Source organism: Dipodomys ordii, unplaced genomic scaffold, assembly GCF_000151885.1.
Source record: "Dipodomys ordii isolate 6190 unplaced genomic scaffold, Dord_2.0 Scaffold26, whole genome shotgun sequence".
Lineage (NCBI taxonomy): Eukaryota > Metazoa > Chordata > Mammalia > Rodentia > Heteromyidae > Dipodomys > Dipodomys ordii.
The window spans coordinates 11,691,725-11,717,640 of NW_012267242.1; the positions used below are offsets into that span (position 1 = coordinate 11,691,725).

General features: G+C 46.9%; 4 protein-coding genes across 5 annotated transcripts in view; 3 read left to right on the forward strand and 1 right to left on the reverse strand.

The window, feature by feature from the left end:
• Positions 1-2,686, forward strand: part of Prune (prune exopolyphosphatase) — a 46,618-nt gene extending 43,932 nt beyond the window's left edge. Inside the window, exons 7-8 of one of the 2 annotated variants that reach the window (XR_001175026.1) lie at positions 1,567-2,584; positions 2,661-2,686. Coding sequence is in view for 1 of the 2 variants with exons in the window: in XM_013015387.1 (XP_012870841.1) it covers positions 1,567-1,995 (429 nt within the window). In the remaining variant the exon portion in view is untranslated. The other variant, XM_013015387.1, reaches the window with a different exon arrangement.
• A 1,409-nt stretch (positions 2,687-4,095) lies between these two features.
• On the forward strand, positions 4,096-17,685 carry Bnipl (BCL2/adenovirus E1B 19kD interacting protein like). The gene is made up of 10 exons (XM_013015108.1): positions 4,096-4,540; positions 5,712-5,807; positions 5,981-6,045; positions 6,542-6,763; positions 11,032-11,214; positions 11,405-11,507; positions 11,645-11,776; positions 14,228-14,314; positions 15,125-15,223; positions 17,030-17,685. The coding sequence occupies exons 1-10, from the start codon at positions 4,500-4,502 to the stop codon at positions 17,076-17,078; spliced, it is 1,077 nt and encodes a 358-aa protein (XP_012870562.1). The 5' UTR covers positions 4,096-4,499; the 3' UTR covers positions 17,079-17,685.
• Positions 17,686-17,836: 151 nt separating this feature from the next.
• On the forward strand, positions 17,837-18,877 carry LOC105984729 (chromosome unknown open reading frame, human C1orf56). The gene has a single exon (XM_013015004.1). It carries the CDS (start codon positions 17,837-17,839, stop codon positions 18,875-18,877), a length of 1,041 nt encoding a protein of 346 aa, XP_012870458.1.
• A 4,005-nt stretch (positions 18,878-22,882) lies between these two features.
• Positions 22,883-25,916, reverse strand: part of Cdc42se1 (CDC42 small effector 1) — a gene marked incomplete at its 5' end in the record, with an annotated part of 31,784 nt that continues 28,750 nt past the window's right edge. Inside the window, one exon of the mRNA XM_013015006.1 lies at positions 22,883-25,071. The remainder of the gene's footprint in view (positions 25,072-25,916) is intronic.

The following is a 25,916-nucleotide window of genomic DNA, read 5'->3' on the forward strand; positions in this document are numbered from 1 at the left end:
AAGCCGGAAGTGGTGCTGTGGCTCAAGTGGTAGAGTGCTAGCCTTGAGCTGAAGAGCTGAGGGATAGCGCTCAGGCCCAGAGTTCAGGCTCCACGACCGGACCCAAAAAGAAAAAGAAAAAAAAAAAAGAATAAACACACGAACATTACTCGGCAAAGTTTACTTCTGCAGAAAGATGTGCCATCAGCCAAAAGACAAGCAAGCACAGAGCCAGGCTATTTTTTTTTTTTTTTTGTGGTCTTGGGGCAGGCGCTATCCCAGAGCTTGTCAGCTGAAGGCTAGTTAGTGCTCTACCACTTGAGCCACAGTGCCACTTTTTCTGTTTTTTTGTTTGTTTTTTGTCGGTTGTGGGGCCTGAACTCTGGGCCTGGGCACGCTATCCCTCAGCTCTTCAGCTCAAGGTGAGCACTCTACCACTTGAGCTACAGCGCCACTTCCGGTTTTCTGGTGGTTAATTGGAGATAGGAGTCTCACGGTCTCTCCTGCCCTGGCTGGCTTTGAACCTCGATCCTCAGATCTCAGCCTCCTGAGTAGCTAGGATTACAGGCGTGAACCACCAGCACCCAGGTAGGCTGATCCCTTTTTATCCCTAACCCTGCACATTCTACCCCTCTGCTCACATTAGCTGAGCTCAGGTTCAACTATCTGCAAAAGGATGTGGCTTGCTTAATAGGATGTGGTTAAAATTCAAGGAACTACTAGCAGGTTGTCTTAATTAAAGGTGCTTAGGAAAAGGATGCAGTAAACAAGGACTAAGCTACCTGGCCAAACCCTTCAGAAAAACAGTTCTCTCAAGATTAACAGAAAGGAAACAAACTGCTTTGATAGAAAAGATCCTACTGAGCCACCTTACCAGCCCCATTGAGACTCTTATCTCCAATAAACCACCAGAAAACCAGAAATGGTGCTGTGGCACAAGTGGTAGAGCACTAGCCTTGAGCTGAAGAACTCAGGACAGCGCCCAGGCCCAAAGTTCAAGACCTACAACCAACCAAAAAAAAGTGGGAGGGAGGCTGGGAAGGTTGCTCAGTGGTAGAGCGCTTGCCTTGCATGCATGAGGTTCAATTCCTCAGCACCACATTAGCAGAAAAAACTGGAAGTGGTGCTGTGGCTCAAGTGGTAGAGCGCTAGCCTTGAACTGAAGAGTTGATGAACAGCGTCCAGACCCAGAGTTTAGGCTCCACGACCAACCAAAAAAAAAAAAAAGAAAGAAAGAAAAGATGCTTTTCTCACAGGCTTAAGTAATAGAGCACCAGCCTTGAGTAGAAAAAGCTAAAGGACAGTGCTCAGACTCTTTGAGTTCAAACCCAGTGTCAGCAAAAAACCTCCATTAGTTTAAGAGCTGAGGGCCCCTGGGTTCTAGCTCAGATTCTATTATCATCCACATGCTCTCACTGTAGATAATGTCTCTTAGCTCAGATTTCCTTATTAAAATGAAATTTATGTTTCTTTTGTTGCAAGCATTAAAACTGAAGTCTGCCTCCTTTGTCGAAGCCTCTTGCTTAGAAGCCTCAGCTCTTTGCTACACAAAGCTATGTATCACTTCCCTTCTTGTCTCCTTTATAGATCTGTGGAGTCCTGGAACGCTCCCACTCCCCAGCCCTGAAGTTGACCTCTATGCCAAGCATCCACCCTGACCTCCAAGCCTATCTTCAAGGCAACACACAGGTCTCTCGAAAGAAACTTCTGCCTTTGCTCCAAGAAGCCCTCTCAGCATATTTTGACTCCATGAAGATCCCTTCAGGGCAGCCCGAGACAGCACACATGTCCAGAGAACAGGTGGACAAGGAATCGGACAGGGCAACTAACACCCTGATTTCTGGACTGAGTCAAGATGAAGATGACCCTCCACTGCCCCCCACGCCCATGAACAGCTTGGTGGATGAGTGCCCTCTGGACCAGGGGCTGCCCAAGCTCTCAGCAGAGGCCGTCTTCGAGAAGTGCAGTCAGATCTCGCTGTCGCAGTCTGCCAATGCCTCTCCATCAAACAAGTGACTCTGGGGAGAGAAGGGCTAGGAAGAGTAGGGGAGGTGGCTTAGTCACCTCTAGTGCATGTTTTGAAATGTTTGGCGAGTTCAGCGATCGTGTCTTTTATTGCTCCAGGATCTAGTGTACTGTTCTCATAAAACTGTGAGGAGAAAGAAGGGAAGGAAAGCAGCTGCTTTTAAGAATGGCTTTCTGCCTTTTCCCTCCAATCTCTTATCAAATCAGATTTTATTATTTAATTTTATTATTATTTAAATCTGCACTGATTTTCCAGGGATACATTATAATATTACTCAGTGTCCTAGCAGAGGGGACAAAAAGAATGTAGACCCCAAAAGTGCCCTGAGTAAGGATTGTAAACAGAATCAGTATCTGTCACAGAATTCAATGTTTGTTGCTGGTCTCCGTTAATGCAGTTATTCATTTTTTTCATTCAAGTCTTCATTGAATATCTACTTTGAACCAAAAGGAGTATGTTTTAGAAACTCTTCTTCCAGTTTTCAGCCTTCACTAGATTTTGAACTCTCTCTCTTCTTTTGGCTTCAGTTAGATGATGGTGTTTGATTCAAAGATTTGAACTCTGTCTTCTGAGCTTATTGTAAGTATTTCATGTTTTACTTGGAGCAAATTGGAGTCCATTATCTTCTTTCTTGACCTCTTTTTTTTTTGGTCAGTCATGGGGCCTGAATTCTGGGCCTGGGCGCTGTCCCTCAGCTCTTCAGCTCAAGGCTAACGTTCTACCACTTGAGCCACAGTGCCAAGGTGCGGAGTCAAATCCAGGGCCTCATACATGCAAGGCATCTACCCCTGAACCACCTTCCCAACCCAACCTTTCTTTGGGTCTCACTCTCACAGGGCCAAAAGAAACTTGAAGAAACCTGAAGATCCCTGTGAATTTAGTTTGATTTTTGTTTTTTTGTTTTTTTTGGGGGGTCCAGTTGTGGGGCCTGAACTCTGGGCCTGGGCGCTGTCCCTCAGCTCTTCAGCTCAAGGCTAATGCTCTACCACTTGAGCCACAGCGCCACTTCCGGCTTTTTTCTTTTTGCTTATGTGGTGCTGAGGAATCAAACCCAGGGCCTCATGCATGCAAGGCAAACGCTCTACCACTGAGCCACCTTCCCAGCCCCATAGTTTGGTTTGGTTTTGATACTGGGTTTTGAACTCAGGGCCTCTAGCTTGCTAGGCGGGCACTGTACAGAATGATAGACAATCAGAACCCAATCTCTGGTTCTTGAGAGTTCAGAAGGCACTAGGGAAGACTTTAAGACTCCATAGGCACTTTTCCCAAAAGACAACCAAACTGGAATAAGAACCCTGGTATGACTGCTCACAGAAGACAGTTTTCCTCCCCCAACTTTACTTTCTTTCCCCCCTCCTCCACCCTTTTTCCTCTTTTTTGTTCATGTTAAAAAGCAGTATGCAACTCTAATACTGACTGCCATAAACTGTGTGTCTTTTGACATTTCCTTACTCCAGGTCTCGTTTTCCTCATCTGTAAAACAAAGGTTTGGACTAGATGTTCCCTGGTATTCTGTGGTCTGCCTCTGGCTGCCTTGCTTTCTCTCCTCTACTTCTCTGTATTTTCATTGGGAACGCTCGGGGTCACTGGACTGTCTGTGTTTATGTGTGATGGGACTTAGCCTCATGTAGCATGTACAGGGGTGTGATTGATTCATACCATGATGACCCAACTAAGAGCTCCTTCCATTGACTTGTTCTGCATGTGTAATCTCCCTTTTTTCTTCTGACCAACCTCTTCCCCCCTTTCCATACCCCATGTAAGTTGCCAGCATTTCACCCAGCAGCGGGGTATGTGAGGGATTTGGCATGACATCTTCCAGTGTGAGGGGGACAGTGTGACTTTAAGGGTACAAGGTCTGTAGCCATTTGGAATGTAAAAATGGTCGTGTGATTACTGAACCAAAGGAATTTATGTTTTGTAACTTGGGTACCTTATTTTGCATTTTGTTAAAGTATTAAATACTTTTTTTTTCCTGTTTGAGGTCTTATTGTCTCTTTTTACAAATATCAGGCTTTTTCCTTCAGTAATTTTTTCAGCCTCCTTCCCACTCTACTTTTTTTGTTGTCTCTGAGCCACAAGGTCTGAATCCTTCCCCTTCTCTTTTTTTCTTTTATTCATTCTCCTAGAACCTTCCTTGTAAGATACGTATCTCCAGTTTTACTTACAATAAAAAGTAGGCTCAAGATAGTCAGGCCCAAGATAGTCTTATAACCAAAGTATTAGTGACTAGCCACCTTAGTAAACACTCTCCTCCCCCAAACCCGCCCCCACATAGGAGGCAGGCTTTTTCTTTTGGGCAAACCTGCTCCTTGGGAGGAGAGGTGACAAAACCAGTTTGAAGTTGAGGTTCCCTCCCTTCCACACCTCCCTCTTCCTGAGAGGCAAGAGCAACAACAGCTGAGCCAGAAAAGGGTAAAGAAGTATTGGGGGGACTAGGACAGCCAGCTCCCTTGCAACTCTTTTGTTTAAAGAACAGAAGAAGATTGTGGAGATGGGGACTATACACGAAGCAGAAAAAAAATCAGATCTTGGGTAAGTCAAAGGTTGGCGCATTTGATTGGAATCGGTGAGTGAGGGACTTTTCCTACCATCCAGCCCTTACTAAGCTGGATCTTGGGTTCCTCTAAGGAAAAAGACTTCTAAGAGGTAATTTGCAGAGGAGGGCTGGGGTGGGTTTAGAAGTTAAAGGAAGGCCAGGTGCCCAGAGGGTGCTGAGTGACTCACGCCTATAATCCTAGCTACTCAGGAGGCTGAGATCTGAGGATCATGGTTCAAAGCCAGACCAGACAGGAAAGTCTGTGAGACTCTTCATTTAACCAGAAAACTGGAAATGGTGCTGTGGCTCAAGTGGTAGAGCACTCGCCGAAGAGTGCAGGGACAGTGCCCAGGTCTAGAGTTCAAGTCCCACAACAACAACAAAAAGTGAAAGTTTGTCTTTAGTCTCTGATAAGTCTGCCCATGTTCTTTCTTTTTCTGTCTCCCATCCTCTAGAATATCCATCAGAAAAGATGACTCAGAACTCCACTTAGAGCCAAGTTCTTCCCCAGCAAATCTCTCACCTCCTCCCTCCTCCATTGTTCCCCTAGCCACTCCCCTGCTTGGTAGGAGAAAGGCGGGCCTGGTTAGGTGCCATCTTTCCCAACTTTGCCCAGGGATGGCTGGGACAGGTTTATCTGGGTTCTAGGCAATTGTAATATGGGACATCTCACCCTTACATTGTAGGTGGAGTCACTGCCATAATGGTAAATTATGATTAGCTTTATATTCTATTTTCTTTGCTCCTACACTGATCAGTGGGTGCTTTTGGTTCTAGCAGACAGTGAAGGTGGGAGAAACATCTATGGAGATAAGAGATGGGATTTTTGATTGCTTTTATTTTTTTGGTGCTAGTTTTAGGGCTTGAACTCAGGGCGCTATCCCTGAGCTTTTTCACTCAAGGTTAGCGCTCTACCACTTTGAACAATAGCACCACTTTCAGTTTGCTGAGGGATTATTGGACATAAGAATCTCATGGACTTTGCTGCTTGTGTTGGCTTTGAACCATGATCCTCAGATTGCAGCCTCCTGAGTAGCACGGATTAAAGGCATGAGCCATCAGCACCCAGCAGATGAGTTCTTTTAATGGCCTGTCCATTGTACTGTAGTTACACTCACTCAGGACACTCCAGATTGTCTATTTTTTTCTTTTGGGGGACTATCTTAGGGACAAGGAGAGTGTAGAAGCAACAGAATCGGGAGCAAGCCTGAGACTTGAGGAGCTGGAGCTGAAGGAGGAATGGCAAGATGAAGAATTCCCTAGGTGAGATGATCACAAATATAGGGCAGGGAGGATGCGTTAGGACTGGATGGGAAGCGGTGGGACGCTGGGTGGGTGGTATATTTATGGTGTGGTGGGGAAAGATAAGCTAAGACCTAATTTGATGCCTTTAGTCTGCTGTGTCTATGAGTCCCTTTTAATCTTTTCCCTTCTAGATTGCTTCCTGAAGAGGTTGGTCCTTCTGAAGATCCTGAAGACTCTCAAAGAGACTCACAGGCAGGTAGGTTTGATAGCAGCTAGACCTCAAGTTTTTGGTTCTAGTGCACTGAAGGGTTATCTGTATTCCTTTGCATTTCTGTCTCCCCCTTTTCCAAATATCCCCCGTGGTACTTTGTTTCATGTTTTCCCTTATCATCATATCATATATGTATATTTCTTTTTTTCTTTTTAGTCGGTCATGGGGCTTGAACTCTGGGCCTGCGCGCTGCCCCTCAGCTCTTCAGCTCAAGGCTAGTGCCTCTACCACTTGAGCCACAGCGCCACTTCCGGTTTTCTGGTGGTTTATTGGAGATAGGAGTCTCACCGTCTTTCCTGCCCAGGCTGGCTTTGAACTGCAATCCTCAGATCTCAGCTTCCTGAGTAGCTAGGATTACAGGCGTGAGCCACCAGCGCCCGGCTTATATCTGTATTTCTATATTTAGGAATTCTAGCCCCCACCCTCTGCCACCAACTCACATCTTTCTATGTATTTTTTTCCTCCCTCTCTCCAACCCCAGGTACCCCAAGCACGTTATCTCTGTGTGGCCAGCGCCCCATGCGTAAACGTCTTTCTGCCCCAGAGTTGAGGCTGAATCTGACAGTGGGGCCCAGTGATAATGGAGCTCCTTCCACCCACTCCACATCTTCCTCTGATGACAGTTCAGACCTGGAGGTGGATGAATTGGAGACGCCTTCAGACTCAGAGCAGCTGGACAGTGGACATGAATTCGAATGGGAAGGTGGGAAACTAATCCAAGGACTCAGGATGGATTTAATAGGGTTATTTTGTTTTGTGCTAGTCCTGGGGCTTGAACTTGGGGCCTGGGCATTGTCTCTAAGCTTCTTTTGCTCAAGGATAGCAAGCTACCACTTGAGCCACAGCTCTACTTTTGGCTTTTTAGTAATTAATTGGAAATAAGAGTCTCATGGACTTTCCTGCCCAGACTGGCTTTGAACCATGATCCTCAGATATCAGCTTCCTGAGTAGCTAGAATTACAGGCATGATCCACCAGTGCCTAGTTCTGTTTTGTTCTGAGATGAGGATCTCACTATGTAGCCTAAGCTGGTCTAGAACTAGAAGTACTCTTGCTTCAGCCTCCCTAAGTATAGGGATTACAGCTTTATACTACTATACCAGGGATTTATAAAGACAAGCAAAGTAGCCCTTCCTCTAAGTTAATACTCTGTTTAGTAGGAAATAAACATTATATACAAATAATGGCAATTAAAGGTTAGGTTCTACATGTGCTGAGCATACAGTAGAGAAGGCAAAGGTCAGTGTCTGTTAGGAAAGACTTTACAGAGGAGGTGATTCTCTGGTGAACTTTGAAAACTAAACCACAAAGAAATAGCATGGAAGCTGGGGAATTCAAAGTATGAAGCATGACTGCATACAAGAAAGGCTGGGAAGTGAAAAAAGAATATGAAAGGAGAGCGCTGGGTCACGCAGGCAAAGGTCGAATCCAGAGGCACTTGCTGCCATGCTAAGGAGTCTACATTTGTGTTGTAGGCACTGGGGAATAATGTGCAAAATTTAATCATGGGAGTAATTTGGTCATGTTGAAAGACTAAAAGATCCATCCCATGCGGCTGGGAAGGTGGCTCAGTGGTAGAGTGCTTGCCTTGCATGCATGAGGCCTTGGGTTCGATTCCTCAGCAATACATGAGCAGAAAAAGCCAGAAAAGGTGCTGTGGCTCAAGTGGTAGAGTGCTAGCCTTGAGCTGAAGAGCTGAAGGACAGCACCCAAGCCCAGAGTTCAAGCCCCACGACTGACCAAAAAAAAAAAAAGCCATCCTAGCAGATATGGTGATACACCTCTGTAATCCAGCCCTCAGGAGACTGAGACAAGAGGATGGAGATCCAGGTCAGCCTAGACTGGGTTAGTGAGACATTGCCAAAAAAGCACTCAGCAGCTTACTTTGTATATGTGTCTGTATATCAGTGTGTCTGTTTCTCTGTGTCTGTGTCTGTCAGTGCTTGAACTCATGGCCTTGGCACAATCCCCCAGCCTTTTCTGCTCAAGGTTAGCTTTTTGGTAGTTAATTGGAGATAAGAGGAGTCTCATAGTCTTTCCTGCCTGGGCTGGCTTTGAACTGCAATCCAATAGTAGCTAGGGCTACAGGTAGGAGCTACCAGTTCTCATTTTTTTTTTTTTTTGGTCGGTCGTAGGGCTTGAACTCTGGGCTTAGGCGCTGTCCCTCAGCTCTTAAGCTCAAGGTGAGCGCTCTACTGCTTGAGCCACAGCGCCACTTCCGGTTTTCTAGTGGTTTATTGGAGATAAGAGTCTCAGGGACACCCTTCCAGCCAGCAGTCAGCAGCTTTGCACACGTTACCACTAGGGAGCTGTTCCTGCACTTGCACCCAGGGTGGACCCCTCCCAAAGCACTACTATTTATTCCTGCCCTGCCTGCACTACTGCCATCAGCACACCACCCGCTTCCCGAAGGCTGACCTGTGCTGACCCGGTCCATAATGTCAGCCTCTCTAGTGAGAGGTGTATAATCTTGTTTTAATAGATATGTGTGTGTGTGTGTGTGTGTGTGTGTGTGTGTGTGTATGTATGTATTATATATACATATATGTGTTTTAAATTAAAATGTGTATAGTTACCTTTCAAAAAAAAAAGAGTCTCACGGACTTTCCTGCCCAGGCTGGCTTTGAACTTCAATCCTTAGATCTCAGCCTCCTGAGTAGCTAGGATTACAGGCATGAGCCACTGGCACCCGGCTCAGTGCTCAGATTTTTTTTTAAAATATATTTTATGATTCTGGGGATTGAATCCAAGGCAAACTGCATGCTACTCTACTACTGCAAGTATTCTACTACTGAGATATACATACCCCAGCCCCATGCAACTATTTTTAAAGATGAGGCTGTTCTTTCTGGTGTTCTAGAAAAATCATGCTGGATGGTGGGAATAGTATATTATCATTTAAGTTAAAAAGCAAGAGCAGGGGGCTGGGAAGGTGGCTCAGTGGTAGAGCGCTTGCCTTGCATGCCTGAGGCCCTGGGTTTGATTCCTCAGCACCACATAAGCAAAATGAAAAAAGCCGGAAGTGGCGCTGTGGCTCAAGTGGTAGAGCGCTAGCCTTGAGCTGAAGAGCTGAGGGACAGCGCCCAGGCCCAGAGTTCAAACCCCACGACCGGACCAAAAAAACTAATAAAAGCAAGAGCAGTTAGGAGGCTAGTACTAATGCCAGGTGAGAAATGCTAATAACCCAAACCATGGAGGTGGTAGTGGAAATGATGACCAAAGAAAATGATGGATGTAGAGGACTGGGGGATTTGAGTGCTGATAGTCTTTTTTGGGGGGTGAGGGAGGGGTCCAGTTGTGGGCCTGAACTCTGAGCCTGGGCGCTGTCCCTCAGCTCTTCAGCTTAAGGCTAGGGCTCTACCACTTGAGCCATAGCACTACTTCCGGCTTTTTTTTCCTGCTTATGTGGTGCTGAGGAATTGAACCCAGGGCCTCATGCATGCAAGGCAAGCGCTCTGCCACTGAGCCACCTTCCCAGCCCCTGATAGTCTTACATGATATAATTTTCTCTCAGGCAGCGAGGTAAATGGGATCAAGATAGGAAATACAAGGCAGAGGAAAAAATAGAATGATTTTGAGTTCTCTTTTGGGTCTGTGACTTGCTGACCAGATGATACCAGCGGAGATGCCACTCTAGGCATTTACAGATATGAATCTGAGTAACAGAGACTATTTTGAGAGTCACCTTACTGGTTATAATTGAAGACATAGAAATAGTTGAGCTCAGCCTGGAAGAAGCATGTAAAGAAAGAAATGGAGCCGGGCGCTGGTGGCTCACGCCTGTAATCCTAGCTACTCAGGAGGCTGAGATCTGAGGATCGCGGTTCAAAGCCAGCCCGGGCAGGAGAGACCGTGAGACTCCTATCTCCAATAAACCACCAGAAAACCGGAAGTGGCGCTGTAGCTCAAGTGGTAGAGCGCTTGCCTTGAGCTGAAGAGCTGAGGGACAGCGCCCAGGCCCAGAGTTCAAGCCCCACGACCGACCAAAAAAAAAAAAAGAAAGAAATGGAGAAGTAAGTGTGGTGATGCATGCTTGTAATCCCAAGTACTTGAGAATCTGAGGTGGGAAGATCCCAGGTTTAAAGCCAACCTGGGTAACATAGTGAGAACCTCATCTCTAAAAACAAATGGGGCTGGAGGTATGACTCAAATGGTAGAGTGCCTGCCTTGTAAGTAAAAGGCCTTGAGTTCAATCCCTAATACCATCAAAAATAAATAGAAAATATAGAGGATAAAATTCTGATACTGGGAAGAGCCATAGACCTGCCATAGTACAAGGTCACCCTAAGACCTTGAAAAGGTGAGGCTAATGAATCTCAGGAGAAAGAGACCAGTAAGGGGTTGGATTAACTGGACTCACTGGGGTTAAAGATCAAGAGAAAAACTTGAGGAATGAGCTGGGCACAGTGGCTCATGCCTATAATCCAGCTACAGAGATAGAGATCAGGAAAATCAAGGTTCTAAGTCAGTCACAAAAGTTATTGAGACCCCCTGTCTCAATAAATAAGGCAGGTAGTTGTGCATGTCTGTAGTCCTAGCTATGCCAAAGGCTCTAGGATCAAAGTCTGAAGCTAACCTTGGACAGATATGTGAGACCCTACCTGAAAAATACCTAAAGCAAAAGAGGGCTGGGTTGTATGGCTCAAGTCATAGAAAACATGCCTAGATAGTGTAAGGTCTTGAGTTCAAACCCCTGTACTGCTAGAAATAAATAAGTAAATAAATTTGAAGAATGTCAGGCACTGGTGGCTCATGCCTGTAATCCTAGCTACTTAGGAGGCTGAGATCTGAGGATCACAGTTCAAAGCCAGCCTAGGCAGGAAAGTCTATGAGATTCTTATTTCCAATTAACTAAAAAGAACCAGAAATGGCGCAGTGGCTCAAAGTGGTAGAGCACAAAAGTACAGGGTTAGAACCCAGACTGAAAGTAGGAAATCTACTCTGTGGATTCTTCCCTACCCCTTTATTTTAGATGACCTGCCCCGGGCAGAGAGCCTCCGAGCCAGCGAGGCAGCTAAAAGGCTGGGCCGGGGTTGTGTGTGGGATGTGGCTGGAGAAGATGGTCACCGCTGGAGAGTGTTTCGAACAGGACAGCGGGAGCAGCGAGTGGACATGACTGTCATTGAGCCCTATAAGAAGGTCGTGTCTCATGGAGGTAATGGTTAACAGAAATGGAGGAGTCAAAACTATACCTTCTTGACTAAACTGCCTAAGCTGGAGATTCAGCTCTTGGGTTCACCACCCTTCCTGTAACTTCCAGAAACCTTCAGCATCCCTCAACCTAAACAGTGGTACTGTCTGTCATTTCATATTTGTGGCCTAAGTGAATTTTCCCTTCCCTCTAGGCCATCATGGTGATGGTCTCAATGCTGTCATCATTTTTGCTTCCTGTTATCTACCCCGAAGCAACATCCACAATTACACCTATGTCATGGAACACTTGTTTAGGTAAGGTGCAAAGGCTGAAGAGCCACAGAGAGGGAATAAAGAAGGGAAGGGAAGAAGCCTGTCCAAGATCAATAGACAATAGCCCTTCATTCCTCCAAACCAGCAACACGTACCTCACCTACCATTTCCTCCTTCAGGTATATCGTGGGAACCCTAGAGCTGCTGGTAGCTGAAAATTACCTGCTTGTTCACTTGAGTGGAGGCACAAGTAGGGCCCAAGTTCCCCCTCTGAGCTGGATACGCCAGTGCTACCGTACTTTGGATCGACGGTAAGACTGTAGCTCAAGAGGACCACAAAACACTTTTCGAAACTTTTCCATCTTTTTAGTCTCTTCATCTTTTTATTTACGAACTTCTTTTTCTAAGATTAGGTCTTACTATGTGGCCCAAGCTGACCTCAAACTTAATAGTCTCCTATCTTTGGAGCCAGGTACCAAATAGCTCATGTCTGTAATCCTGGCTACTCAGGAAGCTGAGATCTGAGGATCAAAATTTGAAGCCAACTGGGCGCTGGTGGCTCACGCCTGTAATCTTAGCTACTCAGGAGGCTAGGATATGCGGATCACGATTCAAAGACAGCCCAGGCAAGGAAAGTCCGTGAGACTCTTATCTCCAATTAACCACCAGAAAAAAACAGAAGTGGCACTGTGCCTAGACCTGAAGAGCTCAGGGACAGTGCCTAAGCCCAGAGTTCAAGCCCCACAAATAACTACAAAAAAAAAAAAAGCCAGCCCAGGCAGGAAAGCCATGAGACCTGTCTCTAATTAAACACCAAAACTGCTGAAGTGGAGTTATGGCTCAAGTGGTACTGGCCTTGAGCATAAAAGCTCAAGGACAATGCCCAGATCTTGAATTCAAAGCCCCAGGACCAGTTCAAAAAAATAAAAATAAATTCTTCCCTCTTAGTCTCCTGAGTTCTGAGGTTGCAGGTGTAGACCGCCTCATTCGATTCTCTTTATCTTTCATTCCTCCATAGCCCCTTCCAAAGCCTCTTCTTTTTTGTTTATTTTATTTTGGGTCCGGTCATGGGCCTGAACTCTGAGCCTGGGCGCTGTCCCTCAGCTCTTCAGCTCAAGGGTAGTGCTCTACCACTTGAGCCACAGCGCCACTTCCGGCTTTTTTTATTTTGGCTTATGGTTGCTGAGGAATTGAACCCAGGGCTTCAAGCATGCAAGGCAAGCGCTTTACCACTGAGCCACCTTCCCAGCCTCCCCAAAGCCTCTTCTATTTATGGTCTACTCCTGGCACCAGGGCTATCTATTTGAATCTTGTTTTTACCACTTATTAGCTGAATGATCTGGACAAGTTGTTTCACTTTTCTGGGCCTCAGTTTCCTCGTCTATAAAATGGCCTCTGTGGAGATAAAAAAAAAATCAGCATATTTCCTGACAGAAGGCTCTCTGTCTCTTCTTCCAGCCTGTGTTTACTTCCCATTCCACATGACCATTGTCTTCTCTTCCTTCTACCTGTTCTACATGTCTTTTCCTACTTCTGTATTCCCTTTTTTCTTTTGCTTCTCTCATCTTCCCTTTGCTTACTATTCTTTTTTCTGCCCTTTTTCCTCCTTAATTGATTTTCTTCCACTTGAATTTTTCTTCTTTTTCTTTTTTTTTTATTTTCTATTTTTCAGGTAGGCACTTTACCACTTGGGCTACTCTTCCAGCCACAATGGATATTTTATAAATAGTCCTGGTCAGGAAAAGAGGTGGTAATCCTAGCTACTAAAAAGGCTGAGACTTGGAGGATCATGGTATGAAGGCCAGCATGAATAGGAAAATTTGAGTGAGACCATCTCCAATTAGCCAACAAAATATTGGGCTAGAGGCATGGCTCAGCATGATAGCATACCAGTTGTGAGCAAACAAGCTGAATGAGACTATGAGGGCTTGAATTCAAACCCCAGTACCAGCACACACAGACCCCCCAAAATTATTTATTTTTGCAAAAGGAATTTTCAGAATAGGGCATGAGGGAAATGGGGTAAAGAAGGCTAGACTCGCCGGGCACTGGTGGCTCACGCCTGTAATCCTAGCTACTCAGGAGGCTGAGATCTGAGGATCCCAGGTAAAAGCCAGTCCGGGCAGGAAAGTCTGTGAGACTCTTATCTCCAATTAACAATCAGAAAAACCGGAAGTGGTGATGTTGTTCAAGTGGTAGAGCGCTAGCCTTGAGCTGAAGAAGAGCTGAGGGACAGCTCCCAGGCCCAGAGTTCAAGCCCCACAACCGACCAAAAAAAAAAAAAAAGCTAAGCCGGGTGCTGGTGGCTCACGCCTGTAATCCTAGCTACTCAGGAGGCTGAGATCTGAGGATCGCGGTTCAAAGCCAGCCTGGGCAGGAGAGACCGTGAGACTCCTATCTCCAATAAACCACCAGAAAACCGGAAGTGGCGCTGTAGCTCAAGTGGTAGAGCGCTCGCCTTGAGCTGAAGAGCTGAGGGACAGCGCCCAGGCCCAGAGTTCAAGCCCCACGACCAACCAAAAAAAAAAAAAAGGCTAGACTCAGATATTCTGAAAGGAAGATTTCCTAAAAATGAGCGTGGAGGGCTAAATAAACTGGGTGGAGCTGAGACAGCAGCTAATAGAATGGGATTAGACCCAACTGCTGGAGAAATCTAGAAATTAGAGTAGCCAAGGAGCTTGCAGGGTGGAAGAGAGTTCCACCTGATCTCCAGGATGAAGCTGGAACCAGGAATAAGCCCATTTCCTCATGTTCTCCTACAGGCTCCGGAAAAACCTACGAGCCCTAGTGGTTGTCCATGCTACGTGGTATGTGAAGGCATTTCTGGCCCTGCTTCGGCCCTTCATCAGGTACTAGCCCTGGGGAGAAGGACTCCCCATTTTCCTGTTTTCAAAATCAAGACTTAAGAGATTCTTCCCTAACCTGGCGCTGGTGGCTCACACCTAGAATCCTCGCTACTCAGGAGGCTGAGATCTGAGGATCACAGTTCAAAGCCAACCCAGGCAGGAAACTCTGTGAGACTCTTATCTCCAATAAATCACTCAGAAAACCAGAAGTGAGGGCTGGGAAGGTGGCTCAGTGGTAGAGCGCTTGCCTTGCATGCATGAGGCCCTGGATTCGATTCCTCAATACCACATAAGCAGAAAAAAGCTGGAAGTGGTGCCGTGGCTCAAGTGGTAGAGTGCTAGCTATGAGCTGAAGAGCTGAGGGACAGTGCCCAAGCCCAGAGTTTAGGCCCCACGATTGACAAAAAAAAAAAAAAGGAAAAGAAAACTCGAAGTGGAGCTTGTAGCTCAAATGGGTGCTAGCCTTGAGCTAAAGATCTGAAGGATAGCACCCAGGCCCAGAGTTCAAGCCCCACGACTGACAAAAAAAGAAAAGAAAAAAAAAAAGGGAGATTCTTCCCCACCATTCTATTTGCTACATTTTCCTTTGCACTTGGGTTTGAACCTGGGGCCTTGCACTTAAGTGTTTTGCCACCTGAGCCACAACACAGCCTTTGGTTGTCTGTGAGAGAGATGATTGTGGCCTAGCCTCTTGTCTTAGCCTGCTGAACTGCTAGTATTATAGCCATGCCCCACCATGCCCAACCCTTTATAAAGATGTGCAAATACTGGCCTCTCAGTACAAAACATATTTTGTATATTCTTTTTTTTCAGTTCTAAATTCACACGAAAAGTCCGTTTTTTGAACAGCCTGGAGGAGTTAGCCCAACTCATCTCTTTAGATCAAGTCCACATTCCTGAAGCTGTCAGACAGTGAGTATTCTTTAAGGATGAAGGTTTGGGGTGCGATGTGTAAAGCCAGTGTCTCTCTTTCTCTCCCTCCCCCTCTCCTCCTCTTCCTCTCTCCCTCCCTTTCCTTTCTCCCTCCCTCTCTCCCTCCTCTCTCTTTGTGCCAGTCCTGGGGCTTGAACTCAGGATCTAGATACTGTCCCTTAGCTTTTTGCTTTTTTTTTTTTTGGGGTCCGGTCGTGGGGCCTGAACTCTGGGCCTGGGCACTGTCCCTCAGCTCTTCAGCTCAAGGCTAGCACTCTACCACTTGAGCCACAGTGCCACTTCCGGCTTTTTTTCTTTTTGCTTATGTGGTGCTGAGGAATCGAACCCAGGGCCTCAGGCATGCAAGGCAAGCGCTCTACCACTGAGCCACCTTCCCAGCCCAATCCTTGAGACTTCTTTTTTTTTTGGGGGGGGGGGTCCAGTCATGGGGCTTGAACTCTGGGCCTTGGCGCTGTCCCTCAGCTCTTGAGCTCAAGGCTAGCGCTCTACCACTTGAGCCACAACACCACTTCTGGCTTTTTTCTTATGTGGTGCTGAGGAATCGAACCCAGGGCCTCAGGCATGCAAGGCGAGCACTCTACCACTGAGCCACCTTCCCAGCCCCTCCCTTAGCTTTTTGTTCAAGGCTAACACTACTACTTGGGCCACAGGTCCACCTGTGGCTTTTTGCTGGCTAATTGAAGGTAAGTGTCTCATAGACTTTCCTGCCCCAGCTGGCTTCAAACCATGATCTTTAGATCTTAGCCTCCTAAGTAGCTAGGATTACAGGCACAAGCCACTGGACCCAGCAGTCCCCTCCTTTCCTTTCCTTTCCTTTCCTTTCCTTTCCTTTCCTTTCCTTTCCTTTCCTTTCCTTTCCTTTCCTTCCCTCCCCCCTTTCTCTCTCTCTTCTTTCTTTCTCTCTCCTTCCTTCCTTCCTTTCTTTCTTTCTCTTTCTTTCTTTCTTTTCTTTCTTTCTTTCTTGCCAGGCCCGGGCACAGTCCCTGATCTTCTGTTCAAGGCTAGCACTGTACCACCTGAGCCACAGCGCCACTTCTGTTTTTTTCTGCTTATGTGTTGCTGAGGGATTGAACCCAGGGCCTCATGCAGGCAAGGCAAACACCCTACCACAGAGCCACTTTTCCAGCCCCAGTCCCCTCTTTTTTAATGCCTTGGGGAAGATACAAAAGAACTAAATAACTTTTTTTTTTTTGTTGGTCGTGGGACTTGAACTCTGGGCTTGGGCGCTGTCCCTGTGCTCTTTAGCTCAAGGCAAGTGCTCTACAGCTTGAGCCACAGCACCACTTCTGGTTTTCTGGTGGTTTATTGGAGATAAGAATCTCACAGACTTTTCTGCCTGGGCTGGTTTTGAACCGTGATCCTCAGATCTCAGCCTCCTGAGTAGCTAGGATTACAGGCATGAGCCACTGGTGCCCGGCTCTAACTCTTTTAGGTGCTTCAGTGTATCTGGAAAATGTTCATCTGCCTAGAGGAGAAATTAGGGCTACTATTACATTCATCAAGAACAAATGAAAACAATTACATATTTAAATTCAGAGACATTGAAGAATAATTATAGCCCAGAGTTTACAATCAGAACAACCTAGAGATTAGGATGGGCCATGTTGACAGTGCTTAGATTATATCCAGTGGAAAAGGAAGTATTGGGAAGCAAAAAGATGCTAAGTAATAACTCAAGCACCCAATCTTCTAGTCTGTTCAATTCATCTTCCTTCCTTCCCCAGATTAATAAATAAACCCAAGCCCTGACCCCAAACCACTTCTTTTCCCCACTCACTTATATAGGTTGGACCAAGAAGTTCATGGCTCAGCAAAACCTAGCACGAGTGGATAAAAGACCTTAGAACCAAGCAAAGACCTGCCTACCCATCAATCCCAGCACCATTCGAGCTGCTTTGTAAATCGTCTCACCCTCCATCCCAGCCCCACCCTATGGCATCTTGACTTCTTGTGATGACATTCCCTCCATGGTGCTGCTGGAATCCAGGAGCGTTGGGAGGCTGGGAATCTGATCTGCCAGTGGTTTTCATTACCATTGTCCCAATGGAAAGCTGACTGGCTGTAGTAGCATTGGAAGTGTCAAACTCTGGATTGCAACCCTGCTTTAGCTGTAAAAGCTTGGCCAAATAACCTCATGTCTTTGGGTCTCATTTTCCACCTCTGGAAGAGAAGGGGCTGAGGGGAGATGAGGTAGAGGAGCCAACCACAGCCCAACCTGCCTGCTGGGAGCCAGGAGGGCGCTCCCAAGACCTCAAGAACCCATATATACCTGCCGCCTCTGCTCCTGGGAAGGAGCACTTTGAACGCCTGTGTTTTTGTCTTTGTTAGTAAATTCTGCCCTGTAACTGTTAATAAACGGAGGAGAGATAAAGTCTGTATCAAGGAAGTAAACGACCCTTGTCCCATCCCCTTACATCACAATCCGCCTTTTGGTTCTAGCTCGGAATTCTCTCTGGCCCAGGTTCCCTAGGATTTTGAGCTCAGCCCCACCTCAGGGAGAGGACTTAGGGGAGGGGCGTGGGTCGTGGTGAGTGGAAGGGAGGGAGAGAAGGTAGGAACCCGCCCCCTCCCAACCCCAAGCCTCCCAGCCCCATGGTCCCCGCCGCCTGCGTGCTGCTCTGGGCCCTGCTGCTTAGTCTGGGGTCCCGGGCGGCGGGGGCCCGCAACTCTACCTCGGCTCCCACGATGACCACGGGGATGCAGCGGGTCAGCTTCCGCTTTGGGGCTCCAGCCCGCAGCCGCAGGACCACAAACAACGCCAACCAGACCACTCTTCGGAAGCCCAAGATAACTCTGGAGGACGAGAACGATGCCCTGGCCACCGCTGACCGCCTGGCCGGCCCGGCGGCTGCCGAGCTCCTGGCCACAGTGACGGGCATCAGCCGGACGGCTATCCCCAGCCCCAATGAGGACGAGGACGGGTCTTTGGAAGAAGGGGTGGTGATTGATGCCCGAAAGAATAACACCAGCTCTGGGACGCCCGACACAACTCCCAAAAAGGTGTTAACTTCCAGCGCCCGCAAGGTGGTAGCTAACAGTCAGGATAAAGAAATCAGGATGACCACAGACCTGCCGCCCCTCACTGCGAAGTACACTGATGAACTGCTGAGCTCCGTGGCCTCCCTCAACCAGTGGTCCACCGCGGGCTCCACCCCCAAGACGTGGCCATCATCTTCACACACAGCCATGCCAGCTCCTGAGGATCTGCGGTTGGTGCTGATGCCCTGGGGTCCATGGCACTGCCATTGCAAGTCGGGCACCATGAGCCGGAGCCGGGCCGGGAAGCTGCAAGGCTTATCTGGGCGCCTCAGAGTTGGAGCACTAAGCCAGCTCCGCACCGAGCACCGACCTTGCACCTACCAGCAATGTCCCTGCAACCGACTGCGGGAGGAATGCCCCCTGGACACCGGGCTCTGTGCTGAAAGCAGCTGCAGCTCTCAGACGACCACCACCTCCCGGACCACCACCACCACCATCCTGCCCCCCATCCACCTCCGACGGAGACCCCTCCCGGTGCCTCCCACCACCCCCAGCCCAGCTCTGGCTTTTTGGAAACGGGTCAAGAATGGTTTGGAAGATATCTGGAATAGTCTCTCTTCAGTGTTCACCGAGATGCAACCAGTAAGTGTTTGAATGATGAGCCAGTATCTAACAATTGGGGATACTAACCAAATCCTGTTGCTATGACAGTGTTTGCATAGACTCTTACTATCTTGGTTAAGGATTCATAAGATGCACTACTTATTCATATTATTGTTGGCCAATCTACCCAGTATGTTGTCTAATCTGGTCTAGAACTTCAGGGCTCAGATGATCCTCCTGCCTCAGTCTACAGAGTTAGACTACAGTCTAACTAGACTCAGTCTGCAGGCATAGACTACTACTTTTGTTGTTGTTGTCTTTCCATGCTGGTCCTGGGTTTGAACTCAGGGCCTAGACGTTGTCCCGAGCTCTTTTGCTCAAGGCTAGTGCTTTACCACTTTGAGCCACAGCGCCACTTTGTTTTTGAGTGGTTGATTGGAGATGAGTTTCATGCACTTTCCTGCCCTCAGTCCTCAGGATTACAGGCATGAACCACCAGTGCCCAGCTCTGAACTCTTTGGTGCTAGTACTAAGGCTTGAGCTCAGGGCCTGGGCAGTACCTTAGCTTTTTCACTCAAAGCTGATGCACTTGAGTCACACCCCCACTTCTACTTTTTTTTGGTCTGTTGTGGGGCTTGAGCACTGGGCCTGGGCACCATCCCTCAGCTCTTCAGCTCAGGCTAGCACTCTACCACTTGAGCTACAATGTCACTTCCAGTTTTCTGGTGGTTTATTGGAGATAAGAGTTTCACAGCCTTTCCTGCCTGGGCTGGCTTTGAACTGTGATCCTCAGATCTCAGCCTCCCAAATAGCTAGAATTACAGGCACGAGCCACCTGCGCCTGGCCTACTTTTTTTTTGTTGGTCATGGGGCTTGAACTCTGGACCTGCGTGCTGTCCCTCAGCTCTTCAGCTCAAGGCTAATAATGCTCTACCACTTGAGCAAACAGCACCACTTCCGGTTTTTTAGCAGTTAACTGGAGAGAAGAGTCTCCTGGACTTTCCTGCCTTGGCTGGCATTGAACCTTGATCCTCAGATCTCAGCCTCCTGAGTAGGATTACAGGCGTGCGCCAGCTCCCACTTCTACTTTTTGGAGAGAAATATGGACATTCTTGCTTGGATTGGCTTTGAACTACAATACACATAGAGTACTCTTTAGTAGCTAGGATTACATGCATGAGCCATCAGGCTAAATTGGTTTATTCTAGTGTTGAGGATATGGAACCCAGAGCCCCACACATACTAGGCAAGCTGTCTGTACTCTACCACAGAGTTAGTGCTTTTTTTTGCTTTTTCTTTTTTGCCAGTCCTGGGGCTTCAACTCAGGGCATAGACACTGCCCCTGAGCTTCTTTTGCTCAAGGCTAGCATTCTACCACTTGAGCCACAGTGCCACTTCTGTTTTTTTCTGTTTATTTGGTTCAGAGGAATTGAACCCAGGCAAACAGTCTACCACTAAACCACATTCCCAACATTGGTGCTTTTTATTTTACTATGTGTGTGTGGTACTGAGGTTTGAACTCAGGGCTGCACTTGCTAAGCAGGTGTTCTACTTCTTGAGCTATTCTATCAGTTTTTTTGGTGGTAAGGCTTGAACTCTGGGCCTGGGCGCTGTTCCTGAGCATTTCAGCTCAAGGTGAGGGCTCTACCACTTGAGCCACAGCACTGCTTCTGGTTTTATGGAAGTTAATTGGAGATAAGAGTCTCATAGACATTTCTGCCCAGGCTGGCTTTGAACCGCAATCCTCAGATCTCAGCCTCCTGAGTAGCTAGGATTCTGGGGGGCACTGGCGCCCAGCTGTGCTTCCCTTTGTTGCTGGGAAGACAGATAAGGGCCACTGTGTCCAGCTACTGCGCTTCCCCCATAGCTTGGGAAGTCAGGTTCCCCTTCCCTCCCCAAAAAAGGCCAGAAGTGGAGTTATAGTTTAAGTAGTAGAGCACTAGCTTTAAGTGAAATGGCTAAGAAACAACATCCAGGGCCTGAGTTCAAGCCCCAGTGCAGGCATACTCACACATGCAAATCCTCAAGAAAAGGAGTCCTTTGCTTTACCAAGAATTATAAATGTTTGAATTGACCTGATAGAGTAGTCTTAACTGCTAGGGATAATAGGTATGTGAGAGATAATAAAGGGTATATATACAGAGTAATTTTGCTGGCTTATAGGCATTTTTGGTGGTAATGGAGTTTGAATTGCTAGGCAGCCCAGTATTATTTTTAGTATAAAAATGAAGCATAAGGGGCTGGGAAGGTGGCTCAGTGGTAGAGCGCTTGCTTTGCATGCCTGAGGCCCTGAGTACGATTCCTCAGCACCACATAAGCAAAAAAAAAAAAAAAAGCTGTAAGTGGCACTGTGGCTCAAGTGGTAGAGCGCTAGCCTTGAGCTGAAGAGCTGAGGGATAGCGCCCAGGCCCAGAGTTCAGGCCCCACGACCCAACCCAAAAATAAAAAAAAGAAGCATAAGCCAGGCACCATTGGCTCACACCTATAATCCTAGCTACTCAGGAGGCTGAGATCTGAGGATTGTGGTTCAAAGCCAGCCTGGGTAGGAAAGTCTGTGAGATTTTCACCTCCAATAAACCCCACTACAAAACCGAAAGTGGCGCTGTGGCTCAAGCAGTAGAGTGTTCCCTTGAGCTGAAGAACGCAGGGACAGCGCCGAAGCCCAGAGTTCAAGCCCCAGGACTGACCAAAAAAAAAAAAAAAATGAAGCATAGCTGGGCTGGGAAGGTGGCTCATTGGTAAGTGCTTGCTTAGCATGCATGAAGCCCTGAGTTTGACTCCTCAGTACCACATACTCTGAAAAGTCAGAAATAGTGTTATAGCCCAGGTGGTAGAGTGCTAGCCTTGAGCAAAAGAAGCTCAGGGACAGTGCCTAGGCCCTGAGTTCAAGCCCCAGGACTAACCAAAAAAAAAAGAAAAAATCAAAAGAAGCATAACTGGGCACCAGTGGTTTCTGCCTGTAATCCTAGCTACTCAGGAGGCTGAGATCTGAGGATTGTGGCTTGAAGCCAACCAGAGCAGGAAAGTACATGAGACTCTTATCTCCAATTAAGCACAGGAAAATAAAACAAAGTGGCAAGTGGTGCTGTGACCTCAAGTGGTAGAGCACTAACCTTGAGCAAAAGGAGCTCAGGGACAGCACCCACACCAAGAGCTCAAGCCTCCATGCAAACAAAAAGAAGAAGAAAAGCATAAAGAGAGCTGTCGGATCCAGGGAGTCAGGACTTGTCAAAGGGTAGGATGAAACAAGGAAAGGATGAAATTATAGATATGGTTATAATTTCCCTTCTCTATTTTTTCCCCATATTCAGACAGACAGAAACCAGAGGTAATGGCCACTTCACCCACAAGAGGCGCTATCAGCATCTCAACCTGTTGCTCCCCATTCAATCCCAGCACCCACTAGATATTTTTCGTATAAAAATACAAAACTGAAAAATTACTTGGTTTTGTGCCTTTTGTTGGGGTGGTGCTGGGGATCAACCTTAAGGCTTTGTGCATGCTCAACAAGCACTCTTCCACTGAGCCACCACTCCCTTCAAAATCTGGTTTTGTGTCTTTTTTACAGAGCTATTTGAGGATGGCCATAATACTTTGCAGCCCCACATTTCAGATCCAGCAACCTCTGACCTTCATGTCCCAGGTTGTTTAAAACAAGGAGGAAAGACTCCAGCCATTGGAAGATTGCTGTTTCTCAGGGCTGGGCCCTTTCTCTCTGGAAAAGGCAGTATTGGCACAAAATTCCACTTCAGACACTTTCCTCAGCCACATCCTTTTTTTTGTGTGTGTGTGTGTCATGTGGCTTGAACGCAGGCCTGGGCCCTGTCCCTGAGCTTTTTTGCTCAAGACTAGCACTCTATCACTTTGAACCACAGGTCCATTTACAATTTTCTGGTGGAGATAAGAATCTCACAGACTTTCCTCTGCCTGAGTACCTTTGAACTACTATCCTCAGATCTCAGCCTCCTGAGTAGGATTACAGGCATGAGTCACCAGCACCCAGCTTCACATCAATTCTTTCAATCTAACACAACACTTGTAGTAATTACTCTGCAATTATTTTGCTTACATTTTTTATTTGAAAAATGTATTTAAAAGTCTTAACAATTTTTCAATATAAATTATGACTCTCAAACCCGTTCCTATCACTTTATTGTTAAAGTGATGCTAGCATACACGTAAGAGAAGGTAGCTCAAGGCAAGAGAGCACCAAAGAGAAGACTGTGTCCAAAGAATAGGTATTAGGATGAGGCTGGAGGTCTGGAGTCCCCCACCTTTCTACCCTATCCTGTTACCCCTTTAGATCTCCAGTCTAGTGCACTCCTTTAGGGCGGCAAGGTAGGCTGCTTTTAGAGCACCTAGATTGATGAAACAGAATAAATTGGTAACAGAGTAAATTGATGACCGGTCTTAGACCCTAAAAACTGCAGGAAATACATTGGAACCGGAAACATGGTAGAACCTCAGCCACTGTAGGTGGGGACAGACTGGACAGACAGTGGAATCAGCAGAATGACTATCAGTTCCTACAATCCTTACCCCACTACCATAAAACAGGCTTCCTATACCAGAGCTAATGATGCCAGATTTCTTGTCTTAGAGCAGGCAGGAACTCTTCAGTCTTATTCTGCCTAATTACCCTTAAAGAAAGGGCCAGAACAAACAAACAAAAAAACACCTGAGAAAACTGAAAATGCCTAAAGACCCTGCTCTCCTACGTTGCTCTCCCTTCTATCTAAAGCACTGTCTAGCCAGGTGAGAGTGGGACATGGTCTTCAGACAAAACTCCCTGAGTCTTATTTGTGTCTGGTTCTAGGACTAGGGCACAGAAATAGAACTTGGGGAAGACAACTAAGGTATGTCTGCCGCTTTTACCTCCCCTTCCTCCAATGCCAACACACCCTAGTCACGTCTCCACACTGCCCCTCTTCCACTGGGCAAGAAAAGAAGCATAGCACATGTCCACCAGAGAAACTTGAACTCCTGCAAGCACAAGCAATACACTGAATAAAGATTATGAGCAGCTCTTTTGAGCATATTCTATTAGGGGGCCTGGGTCATCCACGGGTCAAGCTGAACATGAATGAAATCACTTAAGAGAAACATCGTTGGAGCTGTGGCTCTCAACTGTAAGTGATTTTTATCTTAGAAGGCATTTGACAATTTCTGGAGATATTTTTGGTTGTCTTAACTGAGATGGGCCAGGGATGCCACTAAATAGCTTGTAAGATACAGCTCTTCATTACAAGAATGTCTGTAATGTGCTAGCACCTCCCCGTGCTTGCATGCTATGAAGATCTTATGGTCATTACTCTCTGATAACTGTTTCCCACCTACTCATCTCACCGTCCCTAAGGATGAAGTCCACTTCAAGACCACGCCTAGTTTTTCTGCAATCTGTGGCTTTCTATCCACCCCCTCTTCCTCCTGTCATCTGGGCCAGCGGGGAGGTTGGCAGAGGATATGCTAAGTCTCTGCAAGACTTAAATGGAATGTCATCTGGTTAAGAGCCACCTCATACCTCTTATTTAACGAAGTTCCTAATAGGGAGGAGGTTAAGGACAGAAGTAGTAGCGGGATAGGGCCAATTGAAAAAGCTCAAATTAAAACTTTTTTTTTTTAAAGGGAACATTGTTGGGATGCTAGTAATGCTATAGAAATACAGGGTTAGAGGCCCAACTAGAGGCCCAACTCTCCCTGATACTGGGAGAGTGAAACTGAGGAGCTTAAGATCTGAAATCTTAAGAGAAAGAGGGGATTAGGCAGTGGTCCCCCTTCCAGCCCCCTGATAACTGCTTTAGCTCATTCCAGAAGGAAAGAGGTGTACAGGGAAGTAGGGGGCTTCTCAGCAAAGCTGACTTCTGCTTTGTAATCTCACCTACCTGCCCCATTTAAGGAATTCCAGATAAGAAGTTTAAAATAGTTGGTACCCAGACCATCATTCAGGAGAGGGGAATTCATTCCAGGTTTCCACAGAACTCCTAGCTCAGATCTCGGGTACCCAGGGCTTCCATTGAGCTCCTCTGGCCAATGGGTAATCACTTGGTCAGTCCTGCCGCCTTGACCCCATCACCAGGAGGGGCAATAGCCAGAGGAAGTAGAGGGAGTCCAGCCCCCACGCCTTTTGAGGCACTGTTAGGCAGGAAGGAAAGAGGGGCCCTTGGGTCACTGGTTCTAGAAGGATCTGGTAGGGGCAGCATTTCTTCTGGGCTGGACACAGAGTGGGAGCTTCAAGACACCAAAACCTAAATTGAAAAAAAAAAAATCAGATTTGCCTCTAAGAAAAATCAAGACAGTTATGTAATAGTCTTGTAATCCCTCTGTACATCACCTTTATAACAATTAAAAAAAGAAAAAAAAGCCGGGTGCTGGTGGCTTATATCGATAACTCAGGAGGCTGAGATCTAAGGATCACAGTTCAAAGCCAGCCAGGGCAGGAAAGTCCCTGAGACTCTTATCTCTAAAAAACCACTCAGAAAACTGGAAGTGGTGCTGTGGCTTAACTGGTAAAGTGCTAGCCTTGAGCTGAAGAGCTGAGGGACAGCACCCAGGCCCAAGAGTTCAAGACCCACGACTGACATAAATAAAAAAGCCAGGCGCATACCTATAATCTTAGCTTCTCAGAGATTGGGAATCAGAGGATCTCAGTTCAAAGCCAGCCTGGGCAGGAAAATCCATGAGACTCTTATCTCCAATTAATCACAAAAAAAGTCAGAAGTGGTGCTGAGGCTCAAGTGGTAGAGTACTAGCCTTGAGCACCTAAGTCCAGAGTTCAAGTCCTAGGACTGGCATAAAAATATATGCATATATATATATATTACTTATGTATGTATGTATTTATTCATTTAGTGGGTCATGGGGCTTGAGCTCTGGGCCTCGGCACTGTCCCTCAGCTCTTCAGCTCAAGGCTAGCACTCTACCACTTAAGCCATAGTGCCACTGGAGATAAGAGTCTCACACAGATTTTCCTTCCTGTGCTGGCTTTGAATCATAATCCTTAGATCTCAGCCTCCTAAGTAGGATTACAGGCATGAGCCACTGGCGCCCGGCTGGATTTCACACACACACACACACACACACACACACACAC

What these genes read in the sequence shown, in the direction of transcription:
- Bnipl (XM_013015108.1), top strand. Translation starts at nt 4,500, where the DNA reads ATGGGGACTATACACGAAGCAGAAAAAAAATCAGATCTTGG. An exon ending in GAAAAAAAATCAGATCTTGG is followed by an intron (nt 4,541 to 5,711) that starts GTAAGTCAAAGG and finishes GGACTATCTTAG; the next exon opens with GGACAAGGAGAGTGTAGAAG. An exon ending in TACCGTACTTTGGATCGACG is followed by an intron (nt 11,777 to 14,227) that starts GTAAGACTGTAG and finishes GTTCTCCTACAG; the next exon opens with GCTCCGGAAAAACCTACGAG.
- LOC105984729 (XM_013015004.1), top strand. Translation starts at nt 17,837, where the DNA reads ATGGTCCCCGCCGCCTGCGTGCTGCTCTGGGCCCTGCTGCTTAGTCTG.